We start from the raw sequence: 13,946 nt of genomic DNA on the forward strand, positions 1-13,946 counted from the left end.
AAATCACATCAAGACAACCCAATTTCCTTCTGTCTGAAGAAGGTCCTGCTTGAAGTCAGTGTCTCTATTCTTCTCCTTAGGAAGGCTTTTGGCACTGCTTTTCGGAACAGTCTCAAAACGAAGCACAAGCATTATGGTGTAGGTGAAAATATTGTGGGGTGGGTGAGTTTCTTCAGTGCTGGAAAGCTGTCTGTTTCTGAGCATGGGGTGTCAAGAAAGTTGAGGAGCAATTTCAGAGAGCCCAAACAGCAGGAATGACCCAGAAAAGAGCGTGGTCTGCATAAAGTCAACTGTGAGGAGAAAATGGGACGAAACGGGCTTATTTGACTGAAAAAGAGAAGACCAAAGGGGAGGGCAAGAGAATCACAGAATCACAGAATAGTAGGGGTTGGAAGGGACCACTGTGGGTCATCTAGTCCAACCCTCCTGCTGAAGCAGGGTCACCTACAGCAGGCTGCACAGGACCTTGTCCAGGCGGGTCTGGAATATCTCCAGAGAAGGAGACTCCACAACCTCCCTGGGCAGCCTGTTCCAGTGCTCCGTCACCCTCAGAGGGAAGAAGTTCTTCCTCATGTTCAGACGAAGAAGTCTGCTTGTGCATAAAATGCTTCTGAAAGGAAGGAAATAATTTGTTCTTCGTGTTCAGGATATAGACAACAAGAAGCAATGGGCTTAAATTGAAGGATGGAAGATTGAGGTTAGATCATAAATTAAAAAAATAAATTCTCCTGGTGCAGCTTGTGAAGCACTGGAGTAGATTTTATGGGAAGGTTCCTCAGAGGTCTTTCAAGAAGATTAGAAGAGCTGCTGTCGGCAGTGAAGTGGGCACATTTCCTCCTGCTCTGGATGGACCGGCTGACCTTTGGAGCTGCCCCTGAGCCGTGCCATTCTGTGAGAGTGGGAGATCAGCAAGAAGGAAACGCAGGCTCAAAGCCCGTAAATTGTGTGTTGAAGTGGAGGTTGATGGACCTGTTTTCTGTTCATCGCGCTGCAGTTTGATCATGACGTTCCTTAGCAGTTTGCTCGCCTTTTGTGCCTCAGTTTCTTCGCTGCGCACTGGGTGATGATTTCCTCCTCTTCCTGAAAGATTTGCAGGATCTCTACCGAGACGTCGAGTGTGTCTGCCCAGCTCCCTCTGCGCCCGCGCACGAGTGGTGAGTCAGGGCTGTCGGACTGCTCGGCGCTCCACGTCTGCTGGGCTGCACCGGTGTTGTGTTAGCACTAAACGGAGGAACTTCCCTGCTTTCGTTGTGTATTTGTCTCAGCTGCAAAATAAATGTAGCAATTCGTTTTTCTATTTGTTTTAAAATGGAAGAATCTTAAGCAAAAACTAATTTTTTTTAGGTAATGCTTTCCTTTAAAATATACTGTGGAGAACTCTATCCCAAATAAGGATTCGTTTTACCTTGATTTTCACATACATTCAAACTGAAGCAGAGGAAGTTCTGTCTGAACATGAGGAAGAACTTCTTCCCTCTGAGGTGACGGAGCCCTGGCCCAGGCTGCCCAGGGAGGCTGTGGAGTCTCCTTCTCTGGAGATATTCAAGCCCCGCCTGGACAAGGTCCTGTGCAGCCTGCTCTGGGTGACCCTGCTTGGGCAGGGGGTTGGACTGGGTGACCCACAGAGGTCCCTTCCAACCCCGAACATTCTGTGATACCATTCTGTGATCTTTGTGGCTCCTAAAAGGTTTCTGGAAAGCAGCAGCGCCGTCTGTTCCCTGCAACTCCTAACAGCCCGCTGACGCTGCCGTCAGGCTCCTAAAGCGCTGTGCGGAGAGAAAAGGGCTGAGGTTCCCGCTTTCTGGACGGGACCTGCTTGCTTGCTCCTGTTCCTCTCTCTCTGGCAGTGGGATCAAGCAGCTGCCAAGCGCCGCTCGCACCGGAGCTGCCTCTGCCCTGCCTGCGTCCCTCTGCTCCAGAGCCGTCCGCCTCCGGGCTGGAGAAGGGAGATGCTCGCTGTCTGATGGCCAAGCTTTAGAAATTATCTCATCATGACTAACGTGAGATTTATCACAGGCAAACCGGCAAGGAGGAAGGAAATTGTGGCTGTTCCCGACTCCGTTTTTAAGGCGGGATGTAAACGATGAATCTTCAGCTGAAGCCTGAATCAGAGCAGGGCAGATCAGTACAAGAGTTTTGAGATTTGGGGTGGGGCTTGTGTGTATTTTCTGACTAGAGAAGAGCACTTCGTCTGCAGTGACCCAGCCATGAAAGAGACTTCCTTAATGCACTCTCAGTTGTATAGATGTAGAATATCAGATTTTTTTTCTACAAAAACAAGAAACAAACTCTACAGAAAATATAGATTGAAATGAAATATTTCTAGCAGGCTAGCCTGAAGGGCTTTTATTTTTTTTAATGATTTTTTTTTTTTTTTAATCCATGATGCTCACCTAACACAGAGCAATTAGTGCAATGGAGCGTCCCTGATTCGAATCCGTGGTAGATTGCTATTAAAGGAGGTATTAATGGGCTGCCGAGAGCTGGGAAATTGTTGCAGAAAAGTGTGTTTATGGAGTATGGTGCTGGCAGGCATGATTTCAATCGGATTTGACATGTTTAACATAAATGTATACTGCACAGCTCCTGCAGTTTATGAATAATTCCTACAGGCCCACTGCCTTTCTAATTACTGAAATTGAAAAAAACAGGTCAGGCACATCCTGACGGAAATCTATTACCGCCCCTCCCCCCACTGCTGCTTTTTCCTGTTTTTTTTAATATATGGTGTTTGTTGAGCACTTAATGGCTGGGATATTCTGTGGATCAGCGTAAAGACGAGAGCGAGAGGAGGCTGGGAGGAAGGGGATGAGGGCCACGATGGAGCGGTTCTTGGCCCTGGCTTCTGCGTGGAGGAAGCCTGGGAGAGGGGATGGGAAGGCTGGCTGTAACTCCGCTTTTTTCCTGAGGATTTACCAAGCGCAAAAGGCTCCCGGAGCCAGCGCAAGCCCGGGGAAACAGCTGGGCCAAGCACCTCCGTGCCGTGGCTTGCCAGGGAGGCTGGGCTCAGAGCAGGGCCCGCTCCTGGCTCCCGGGCAGCGTCTGCTGGTGCTGGGTCTCTAGGGGGGCAACGGGGGGGCGATGACCGGCGGTGGCTCTGGGAGGAGCACGAAGGCCCCTCGGCCCTCCTGTGGGGATGGCCGTGGGATGCTGCCCGGGCTCTGCCCACTGGCTGGAGCCACGACCCTGGAGCATCCCCGGTCCCCCTCTGCCAGGCTCGCCCCGTCCCAGCCCCTCGGCTCCGGCAGGGCGGGTGGGCACAGCTGCCTGCGCAGCGCCTTTGGTTCTTCCTCACGCTCAGCTTCATCGTTTTAATGACTCTTCTTTGAGCTTTCTGTTTATACCTAGCGATGTATAGCTACTTAAAAAATAAAAAGCAGCAAAATTACCGATCTGGCCCCGGTGAAACAATTGTTGACTTTTAGCTGGGAGAAGTGGTCCTGGACACCCCCAAAGCGGAGCCAGCCCTCCCAGTTCCCTCCCGGCTGCCTTTGCCAGCTGCTAAACTTGAAAGCACGTGCGTGTGGTCTTCACCACTGTAAAACCCAGTTGCTGCGTCCCCAGCAGCAATAACACATGCTAAAACCTGCCCGTGCGGCAGCCCCTGCTCTCCAGGGCATGCGGGAGCGTGGAGGGGCCATCTCGGTGGCACTGCGGGGTGAATTGCCGTGCGGAGCCTGTGCCATGCCTGCTTTGCTGCTTCCAGATACCCTTCCCGCATGTTCTTCAGCGAGCGGGTCTCTGCCGACGTCTCTGCGGTCTCCGCTCTCCGTGGTCGGTCTGTCCTCGCCGGTAGTTTCTGCTCGCCCCGTGGCTGTGTGCTGCCCGGCAGCGGTGGTGATCCCTTCTTGCTGGTGTGAAGGAGTTAGCAGAATGTTTAGGCCGTCTCCCAAGCTCAATACATTGGTTTAATGAATTAGCTGAGATGGACTCTCATGGTAGGTTAGTTGAAATGTTTATTCAGTTGAATTAAACAGTAATATTCACACGGATTGATGGCTGGCTCAAGAACCGTAGGAAACAGTCAAATAGATTATTGCCTCTTTCCTTTCAGTCAGTTTATAACTTAAAAAACCCCAAGATTTCCCACGTTTCTAGAGATACAATCTTCAACACCATTGCTGGAAGAAAAGGTGCAGTGCTTTAGGGTACCGCTTTGCAAAGGTGGGGCCATGCTGGGCACAAGACGGGGTGACTTTCTGCTTGCCCCGTCTTTCCTTCTGCCCCGCACGAGCCGCTGTTGCTGCCAGGGCAGAGCAGCCTCCACCTTCAGTCCAGGCCTTTTTGTTTCGGGTATGTTTGCCAGAGCGTTTTGCTACCCGCGTGCCAGGGTCACCTTCTGCTGCGGTCGCTGCCGCGTACGTGTCTGCGAGCGCCCGGACCCTCGTACCAGCGTGCCAGCACGGCAGGGCCACCCGCAGCCAAGTTGGCCACCGACTCTCTTGCTCCCTGGGCCAGGGTCGGGATTCCTTTGGGACTGGTCCGTAACTTCGTGCCATTGCTCCGGTGTCTCTCGCCCAGCCTGCGCGGGTCGTTGTTGCTCCCTCGCGGGGAGCAGCGCGGCTCCGGCAGCAGCCGGCGGGAGATGATCCGATCTGCGGGGCTGCGGGGAAGATCCGTGGAGCTCGCGATGGCAAGCAACGCGCTGCCTCCACGTGCCCCTTGTGCTGCCTGGCATCTCACCGCGACGTTTTCTGGGCGCTCTGTGTTGGTACGGGGAGTCTGGTGGCGGCTGGGGCTCCTGGGTACTGTAATATGAATATTTAATAGTAATTCAGTTGTTCCTGCTCACCGCAGGCTGCGAGGTATGACACAGCATTAGAAAAACAAATTATTTGACGATTTTCAGGGCCACACTTCTGAAAGGCAGCGATAAGGGTCTGGGTACAAAACTGTACTTGCAAATCTCTGTGTATTTACTTCTGTCTATCATGCGATCACGTTATTTATCAAATCCAGCGTTGAAGAAGTCCTGTAGAGCAACAGGCAATATACAGGCCTGTTAGTATGGCTACAACATCTTATTAGAACGAATGGTACCTTCAGGGAATAAGGAATGTAAACAGACAGTGTTGCAGAGAGAAACATTCAACCATATATTATTAAGACACGAGGTAACGAACGGGCAGCGCTGTAGCAGTGCTGTACGCCCAGGTGCCCGTTCGGGGAGCCCGGAGCGGGGCTCCCACCCCTGCTCTGTCACCCCAGTCTTGGCGGAGTCACCTTCTCGAAGTTCTACTGGCTGGATTAATACAAACCGTGTGTTTCTGTGGGATAGCGACCGTCTGCCGGAGAGGCGGCGACCGAACCGTGGCGCGCCGGCGTTCTGCGCTGCTGTGCGTGGGACTGCGCGGGTGGGTCCGGACCACGGGGACAGCCACAGCGTGCCCATCACCCATGGGGAAGGCTGCGTGAGCGTGAAAGCGGATAACACAGTCTGCTCCGGTCTCTGGATTTCGGGAGGAAAACCACAGCCCCGTGAAGGATGCTCCCGCGCAGGACCCGGGCGGGGTGAGGGCTGCTGTCGCGGGCGTTTCCAGCCACGGGGCTCTGCGGGCACGGCAGGCAGGTCGCTCTGCTCCGAGGGCTCGTGATGCTGAGTAATTGCTCCAAGAAAACGCCAAGAGAGGTTTGAGGAGGGAGGCACCACCAAATATGGAATTTTATTTTCCATCAGGCAGTGAAAACACAGTTCCCTGGTCCCGCTGAAAACTTTTTCCCAGGCCGGCTGCTGAACTTAGTAGGAAGGGATTTTTTTCCGTAGACTGGGGGCGGGGAGGGTGTTGTTTTCTAAATCAATGGAGATAGCAGAAACCCCACTGTAAATTTCTAGGGCAAGTGGCAAGCTGGTTTACGGAATGCAGGGAGATGAGAACCTCTGGCTTACGGAAAGCAGCATGAATTAATAATCATTTAATTGGCTTCTCCATTATGTTGCTGGGTTGGGAGATGGGAGTTTAGATGAAGGGGCTGTCAGTGGTGCTTTAGCTAAAAGAACCTGATGGCTGGGGGGCAGGGTGGCGGCTCCCCTCCCGCCAGGACGCAGGGCTGGCAGCTTTGGGGACACTTGCCGGTTTTGCCTCTGGCCAAAGGCCAGGATCCCCACTTCCAGGGAAGCGTCTCGTCTCACCTCTGAAATAACACCTGGGAAAAGCAGAAGCTGCCGAGGAAGAGCAAGAAGACAAGGAGGTCTCCAGGAAGTGCCGTGGTGGGCCAACACGCCTGCAGCCACACCATCGCGGTGCACCTGGCTTTCGGGTACAGTTGTTGAGAAGCGCAGATTGTTCTCTAAGGTTGGCAAACAAGGATTTAATTCCTTTCAAGAGTTAAAATAAGGAACTTACTAACTGATACGTAGGTGTATATCATACTTTAAATCCAGGTTAGTTTTTCTTTTCTGCGAGGCCTGTACCTCTACGTGAGTCTTGGATGTGGCTAGAGGTGTTGTGCCCCACCTTCTCTGATGCCGAGCTGCGGTTTGGGGCCAAGGCCCTTTTGACGTTTTTTTTGGCCGAGAACGTTTTGTCCCATCCACTCCGTACAGACGCGAAGGTCCCGCGCGGCTGCCGGCGAGCTCTGCAGGCAGGCGCCGAGCTGCGTGGCCTCGTTTCTCCAGGCAGAAGGCAGTTCTTAATTCCTCTGATCTGTGATGTGGACTGAATGTGTCACTTCATGTGTTTGGCTGTTTGTCAGCGATAAAGTTCGGTCTGGGTGTTGAAATTCCCCCTTGAGCTGTCAACTCAAAAATGAATACTTAGAACAAATATTTAATATGTGGTTTTTCAGAACTGCAACAAAATAGTTATTTTGGGGTCTGGACAATCATTAATAATTCTGGTTTTGAAGGATTAAAGTTACGGGTTGGATTAAGTGCGTTTAATAAAAATGGGCACTTTGGAGATGATAAGTAAAAGTAAATTTTGATTACCTTTTACTTTTCCCTAATTCTAAGCAGGCTGCTTCACAGTAGAAAGGAAATAAGAAAATTACATGTCGTGACTCCAGAGGTTACAGCTAGTGTACAGCAGCTACGGGGCAGTTGACGGTTGTTAAATTTAATGTCACTGCATCCAAAAACATCACGTCGGTGAGCTGCTGGAGGCGGTGCACAGCGAGCAGCGAACGGTGAAGTTGGTGGCAGAGGGTGAGGACCAGGGGCTCCGTGAGCTCCTCGTGCCTTGCTGTGCCAGCGCAGACCCCACTGCCAATGGGGATGCCAGGGCTTCTCTAAATGTCCAGAACTCACACTGCAGGAGCTCGCCTGGGTTTAGTTAATGCCGTTCTGTAGGTATTTCGTGGTTCTCACCAAAACTGAAAGCATTGTCGTCCTTCATTTGGAAAGGTGACCCATATGCATGAACAGAGGTTTCTCCAGTCACCGCTTTTCCTCCCTCACGTCCCCTGCCTCTCTCACAGGCTGGCAGTGCCGACACGGCTCACCGCAGCGCTTGCCGGTGGCTTGGCAGAGCAAGTGGCACCCAGAGGTTTGAAGCAGCAGCTGGCAGACACAGAGCCTGGAGAGACCCTGCCCAAACCACGCAGGAGACACAGTCGCCATCTGGGGCAGAGAAGTCTAAGGGGACCCAAAGTCATGGCTGGCGCTGTCGTCCCAGCTCGGGGCAGGGCTGGAGCAGAGCTCACATGGCTGTGTGACCATACTGGCAGACCGGGGGTCTCCACACACCTGGCTGGGGCTGATGCTTCAATGACCAGGGTCACACCGAGGAGTGGACGATGTCAACAGCAATTAGCCTCCTTAGCAGGGCCACTCACGTCACACGGGGCTCGGACAGGGCGTTTTAAGGCAGGGTGTTGCTCCACCTGCCACAGTGCTGGCTCTCGGTGGTGGTCTCTGCCTCCCCAAACCCACCAGGTGGGACCACTTCCTCGGCAGAGGAGCAGCGCAGGCATGTCTGGGGTATTGCCGTGTTTCTCATCCTCCAGACACATTTTCATAGGAAGTCAGGGAGAACAGCTTTGGCCCTGTAGACATCTTTAACGACTTTCCGATTCTGAACACCAGGGAAGGTCTCGGGTTCAGCCAGTGGATCGACCTGAGAGGCCACCCATCGTTCTGCACACCTCGAATACTGTGTTCAGTTTTGAGCCCCTCACTACAAGAAGGATGTCGAGGTGCTGGAGCGTGTCCAGAGAAGGGCAACGAGGCTGATGAAGGGTCTAGAGAACAAGTCTTGTGAAGAGCGGCTGAGGGAGCTGGGGTGGTTTAGTCTGGAGAAGAGGAGGCTGAGGGGGGACCTTATTGCTCTCTACAACTACCTGACAAGGAGGTTGTAGTGAGGTGGGTGTTGGTCTCTTCTCCCAAGTAACTAACGACAGGACGAGAGGCAATGGCCTCAAGTTGTGTCAGGGGAGGTTTAGATTGGATATTAGGAAAAATTTCTTCACTGAAAGAATGGTCAGGCATTGGACCAGGCTGCCCAGGGCAGTGGTGGGGTCACCATCCCTGGAGGTGTTCAAAAAGCGTTGTAGACGTGGCACTTCAGGACATGGTTTAGCAGGCGTGGTGATGTTGGGTTGATGGTTGGACCTGATATGATCTTAGCGGTCTTTTCCAGCCTTAATGATTCTATGATTGTATGATTCTAGGGGGCGGAGCGGGGTCTGTGTTCGTGTCCGCAAGTCAGCCCTGGCACCGCAGACTTGTTTTACACAAAGAAACTCTAGGTTTGGATGTTTTAGTGGTGTTGGCAGCACAGTAGGGTCCTGTGGTTTTGGTTTCAGATACAGCCTGGCCTTTACGACTGCGCATGGAGGCTGCGTACCCAGCCAAGGCTGAAATCCCAGGCGTGCGGCAGGGCGGCGCGGCAGGGAAGGAGATCACTAAGCAGGCTTTGGCGTGGCCAGGTCTACCAGGAAAAGTTCAGTAGCACCAGAGCTCCCCTGATCCCTGCCTCCCTCTGGCAGTATTGTTACCTGTTCGCAAGAGCTTTTCTCCCTCTCCTGGAAGTTATTTTGCCTCCATTTAACTGAGCGCTCAGAAGCGGGGTCTGGCAGGAAGGTGTTTAGAAACGGGATGGAATTTCTCACTGTGCTGTGGCACCTTTCGAAATGCAGCTCATGCCAGTGAACGGAAGGTGCTCGGAGAAGGAAGCTGTTTGCCTGGAACTTACTCTGACGGCATCTTCTGAAACAAGGAGCGGATACCAGCGGGTTCACAAAGAGAATAAGAGACAAGAGGAAGAGTATGGGGGGACCGGTCTAAGAATGCTACAGTGCCTTGTTAATCGGCAGCCGATCCATCATATTAAATATCCAGCTGTCATATATTACCTTTCAAGTGAAAATGAATAACTCCCATTAAGGGCGAAATGGGTTTGAAGTCGATTCGAGACAGATTAAAGTACTGTTATGAATGTGTGTTCAGGGAGGAGGAGATGGGGGCTGTGTATAATATACTTGTCCTTACAGTTTTTAAATAATAGATGTCCCACAAATTTATGTACTGCAGGCTGCCAGGGTTCGGGGGAGGGGTAAAGGTCAGGGATGTGCTTCTCAGAGTGCCTCAACTTGCAGAGTGTTGTGCTGTTGACTTTGGGGCTCATTTGCCTTGTTCTGTTCTGCTGAAATAAAATCACCTTTCCTCAGCTTGTTTCAGTGTGAGATTGTCCGGGTCTATGGCACTGGCTGTAGGCTGGGTCCTGCTGCTGGTCTGCCATTGTGATTTTGGTGGGACCGCTTGCTGAGAAGTACCCCCAGATGCTCTTCTTGAGTCCTGGCAGTGAGTCGCGGCTTCCAGCACAGAGGGCAAGGCAGATGGGTTGGCGGCCACAGGCTCCAGCCGTCTCCGAGGCAAACGTATGCCAGAGTGTTCATGTGCGAGAGGTCCCGGGTGAGCGAGGAGTACGAGTTCTGCTCTGCTGAGTCACTCCGACTGCTCGTGGAGATGCCGTGTTGGCCTTCATGTCTGGCCAAGCATTTGTGTGTCCGATGTAAACACAGGACAAGACTCTCCTGCACCTGCCAGGTTGTGAGCAGCCTACAGAAATAGCTGAGATTTCTCTGCTTCTGACTATAAACGACACAGTTCCCTTATCCCTTACTATGGAAGATAATCAAGAATGAGCTTTTGTAGGCCAGGCGTGCTTTATAGGACGTAAGTTAGTCCACAGGCTCATCCTCTTCCAAGTTCTTGGTGTGTGTTTCAAGCAATAGCAGCAGAGTAAATGGAAGTACTGTCTTCATCCAACTTCAGCCTCTTCAGGGATGTCCTGATATAAATCTCTTTTTGTTGCAGCACCAGCCAGCCAGGCAGAGAAGGAGCTGACAGAGCCTCCGGCATCTTCTAAACGAATCTCGTTTCCCAGCAGCTCTGAGTCGCCTCTCTCCTTTAAATGGTCAAAAACTTCAGAGGAGACCAAATCAGAACAGGTAAGGAAGAAGAACCCAGCTTTTTGTGCATCTCCAAGCAGGTAATTTGTTTCATATGTGCCAAAAGCAAAGAATAAAATAGGAGAAGGAGGATGAAAGGCGATAACTGGTGGTAGGAGAAGGCATCGAATTATTAAAGTCTAGCTGTAAGGAAAGAGGAAAGAAGCAGCTGTAACAATTGCATGATTCATTTGTCTTGCTCTGCAGATGTATCAGTGTCCATACTGCAAGTACAGTAACACCGACGTGAATCGGCTGCGGGTGCACGCCATGACCCAGCACTCGGTGCAGCCCATGCTCCGCTGCCCGCTCTGCCAGGACATGCTGAACAACAAGATCCATCTGCAGCTGCACCTCACCCACCTGCACAGCGTGTCACCCGACTGTGTCGAGAAACTCATCATGACGGTAAGTGGCTGCGTAGTCAAGCACGTCCGCTGCCTTCCTAGCGAAGACGAAGAGTCAAGGGATGGCCTGACCAGCGCGGGCTGACTTTGCCGTGGTGGGCAGCTCCATCATCTGTCAGGGCTCTGTCGTTTCGGTTTTTCCCAACCCTGCATGTTTTGTCTGCAGAGACTGTCTTGTCCGTGCTTGAGCACTGTGGAAACTGGCAGTGTTGCAGTGTTGAGTAATTTCCCGTGTGAGGAGATTAGAATAAATACGATTGCCTTTAGCAGCTGAGGTCAGTGTGTGGGATCGCAGCTTGCACAGAAGCTTCTGGGAGGTGCGGTAGCTGCTGTGCTGTGCCGCTCCTGTTGCAGAGAGAAGGTGCTGGTGTGTTGATGAGCACTTCCCAAGAAGGACAGACAGGGTGATTAAGGTAACATTACAGGAAATTAGATATCAGGTTTCTGCTTAAAATATGATTTTAAGAACCAATAGAGTAGCTTCCCTCGGTGGACTCATCTCGTGGAGAGGAGACAGTTTTGTTGTGCTGCCCGTGCTCTGCGCTTCGTTCCCTTAATGAGGATCCTTGTTGTGGTTGTATGAGAGAAGTTGGATCTGTTACTTCTATGAGGGGTTGCTCCATCCAAAATTACACTGCTTTTGTTGTGTAACAGTTCCCATTTTTCAGGGTAGCCTGAACAAGCAAGGGATATGCTGCCATTGGCCCAAGGGAGGTGGAACCTTACGGGACTGTTGAATACTAGAGCTAGTGTTTCAAGGGCTGTTTTTAAGATGTTTTGAAATGCCTGGTTTTAAATCAAGCTGTAAGCATAGGCAGTTAAAATTCTCAAAAGTAGGAAGTTAGCCACTGAAGTGTGGAGTGAAAGCTCACTAGATAAAGTCGGCTGTCTTCACTTAGAGCTCAAAACTTGTAACGACTCCGCTTTTCAAGGTGTTGTGACACAAAACGTTGTGCCTGTGCATGGGCTGTGATCACTATTGCAGTATCCTGATGGGGAGCAGAAACTTCAGGCAGCAGATTGTGGTTCAGCACAAACAAGTTTGCACCAGGCTCTGCCCTGCATCCTTGTTTCAGTACCTAGCATGGGAATCCTCCTCCAACACCATCTCCAAGGAATCAAAATTCGTCTAACTTGAGAGCGAGTGCTTGGTGAGAAGTGGTAAATTCACAGCACAGTGTTGGGCTTCTCGCCTGTGAGACGTGGCTTTGTGCTCTGGCTTGCTTTACCCCAGAGCCGCTGGCCTCGAGTCTCTCTGCTGCTGGCGTACGCATGGAGCCGTGCGTGCGGCTGCCGGACCTCTTCTGCAGGACTTGTGCGTGGTGTCACGGCACAGAAATGCTCATGAAGGCTTACCCCACGCTCCAGCACGCAAGCACTTGCTTCAGTACAAAACATTTTGAGTCCCAGAATGTTTCTTTCATGAATTCCCTATTCATAGGTTTCACATGAGTGTGCCTTTCCATTTGCTAGTGTCAGTTTAAGGTACAGGTAGAATTAATAAGGCACATTTTCAAAACCCCTTCTAAATTCACAGATGGGATGTATTGTCAGATTTCTACACTGTTCTTTGTTTGGTATAATCTTCAAGGCAAGGTTGTGTCTGCATTGAACAATTTGTTGCCAAGTATAAAAAAAAGCATTTGTTTGGATTCCTGTCAGTTCTTTGTGATTTTTTTTTTCTTGCACCCCATATCTGCTGGTTTTCTCCCTTCTTCCCCGATCCCTGACAGTGGAGGCGAATAATACGTTTGTCGTATTACTCTTGTTCTTTATCAGCTCCCATCCTGTGACATCGTCTGAGCAAGCCCGTGCGGCGTTGCCCAGCTTTTCTCTTACAGTTCTCTCGTCTTCTCTTTCTGTCACCCTTCCAGTCCTCTTGTGGCTCCTTCTCAAACACCTTTATGGTTTTCATCTTCCCTCTTTGCTTTACGGGCTGCCTGGCCTCTCATTTTTCTGCCCTCTCTCTCAGCCCCATCAGGCTCGGCAGAAGCCAAAGGTGTGTGCGGTGGCCACGGTTGGACCAAGCGCTCCCACGAGAGCCGGTCGCTGCACCGCGTCATAAAACCCAGTAAAAATCCGGCCAGGCTGCCGGGTCCCAGCACTCCAAATAACGAATAGAAAGAGGCAGGGGAAAAGAGCCCCAGCAGTGCTCCAGGCCTGCGAAGCTGGCCGTGCCTGCGGGCTCTTGGCAGGGCATAGCTCTGCTCTGCCGACCACTCGTGTGCCTGGGTCGAGGAACTGTCCCCTCACAAAGACCTTGGGCTCTGCGACCCGCATCCGTTTGGATTGATGGTGCTTAAGTGCGTCAGTACCTTCAGAGGACTTGAACGAATCTTGTTAGATTCTAACTAAATTGATGCAAGACATTGTGACCTTAGACGAGCAGTGAACGGAGGCTGAGCCCCTGGCTTACGCCAGCAAGCATAACCGGTTCGCTAAGGGCATCTGTTACGCGGACAGTGAAGGGGTTCGTTCCTGAGCCGGGCTGTTGGTGGAACGCAGTCTGGAACAGGTGCAGGTGGGCTGGTCCATCCTCTCGGCCTGAGCAGGTCTGTGTCCTCCAGGGTACATGGAGACCAGCAGAAGCTACTCGTTAAGGAGCTCAGGGACAGAGGACGTGGCTGCAGCACCCCAGAGGACAGTCCCCGTAGGTGAGCGCAGGGCCTCGTCCTTCTGCGGCAGAGCACAGGACTTCTGCCAAGAGCCGTGGAGGCTGGCCTAGCTGTGAAGCTCATCCTCTTGCTTCTTTCTGGTTTTCCCACCTTGCCGTTGCCACTGGCCCAGGGCACCTGGCTGCTTTGGTACCCAGAGATAGGTCCAGGGAGGAAGATTGCCTCTCCTGCTTCTACTCAGGTAGCGGCTGGGTCCAAAGGTGGTTCTTTCTGCATTAAATTACAGATATTTTGAGAAATGGTATGGCTTATGCAGAATATAGCAGCATCAAAGGTTCCTAATTTTTCTCATTCTAGCTAAGCTTCCCGTCTCGGTCTGACGCGCGAGTCGGGTCTTGGTGCCACCGCAAGGGAATTGCAGTCCAGTAAATGGGAGCCAGGTCCCTTTCGACACAGTGTCTTTGCGCTCAGCGTTTGGAGGAGGCTCCAGTTAATAATACCTTATCAGACGCCTTTCAGGAACCTGCAGTGTCTA

General features: G+C 51.8%; 1 protein-coding gene across 1 annotated transcript in view; it reads left to right on the top strand.

The window, feature by feature from the left end:
- ZFHX3 (zinc finger homeobox 3) overlaps nt 1–13,946 on the top strand; it is a 79,105-nt gene that overhangs the window by 42,868 nt on the left and 22,291 nt on the right. Inside the window, exons 5-6 of the mRNA XM_075433414.1 lie at nt 10,256–10,389; nt 10,597–10,797. Of these exons, the coding sequence (XP_075289529.1) occupies nt 10,256–10,389; nt 10,597–10,797 (335 nt within the window). The remainder of the gene's footprint in view (nt 1–10,255; nt 10,390–10,596; nt 10,798–13,946) is intronic.

The sequence above is a fragment of the Opisthocomus hoazin genome, chromosome 12 (genome assembly GCF_030867145.1).
Source record: "Opisthocomus hoazin isolate bOpiHoa1 chromosome 12, bOpiHoa1.hap1, whole genome shotgun sequence".
Taxonomy (NCBI): Eukaryota; Metazoa; Chordata; class Aves; order Opisthocomiformes; family Opisthocomidae; genus Opisthocomus; species Opisthocomus hoazin.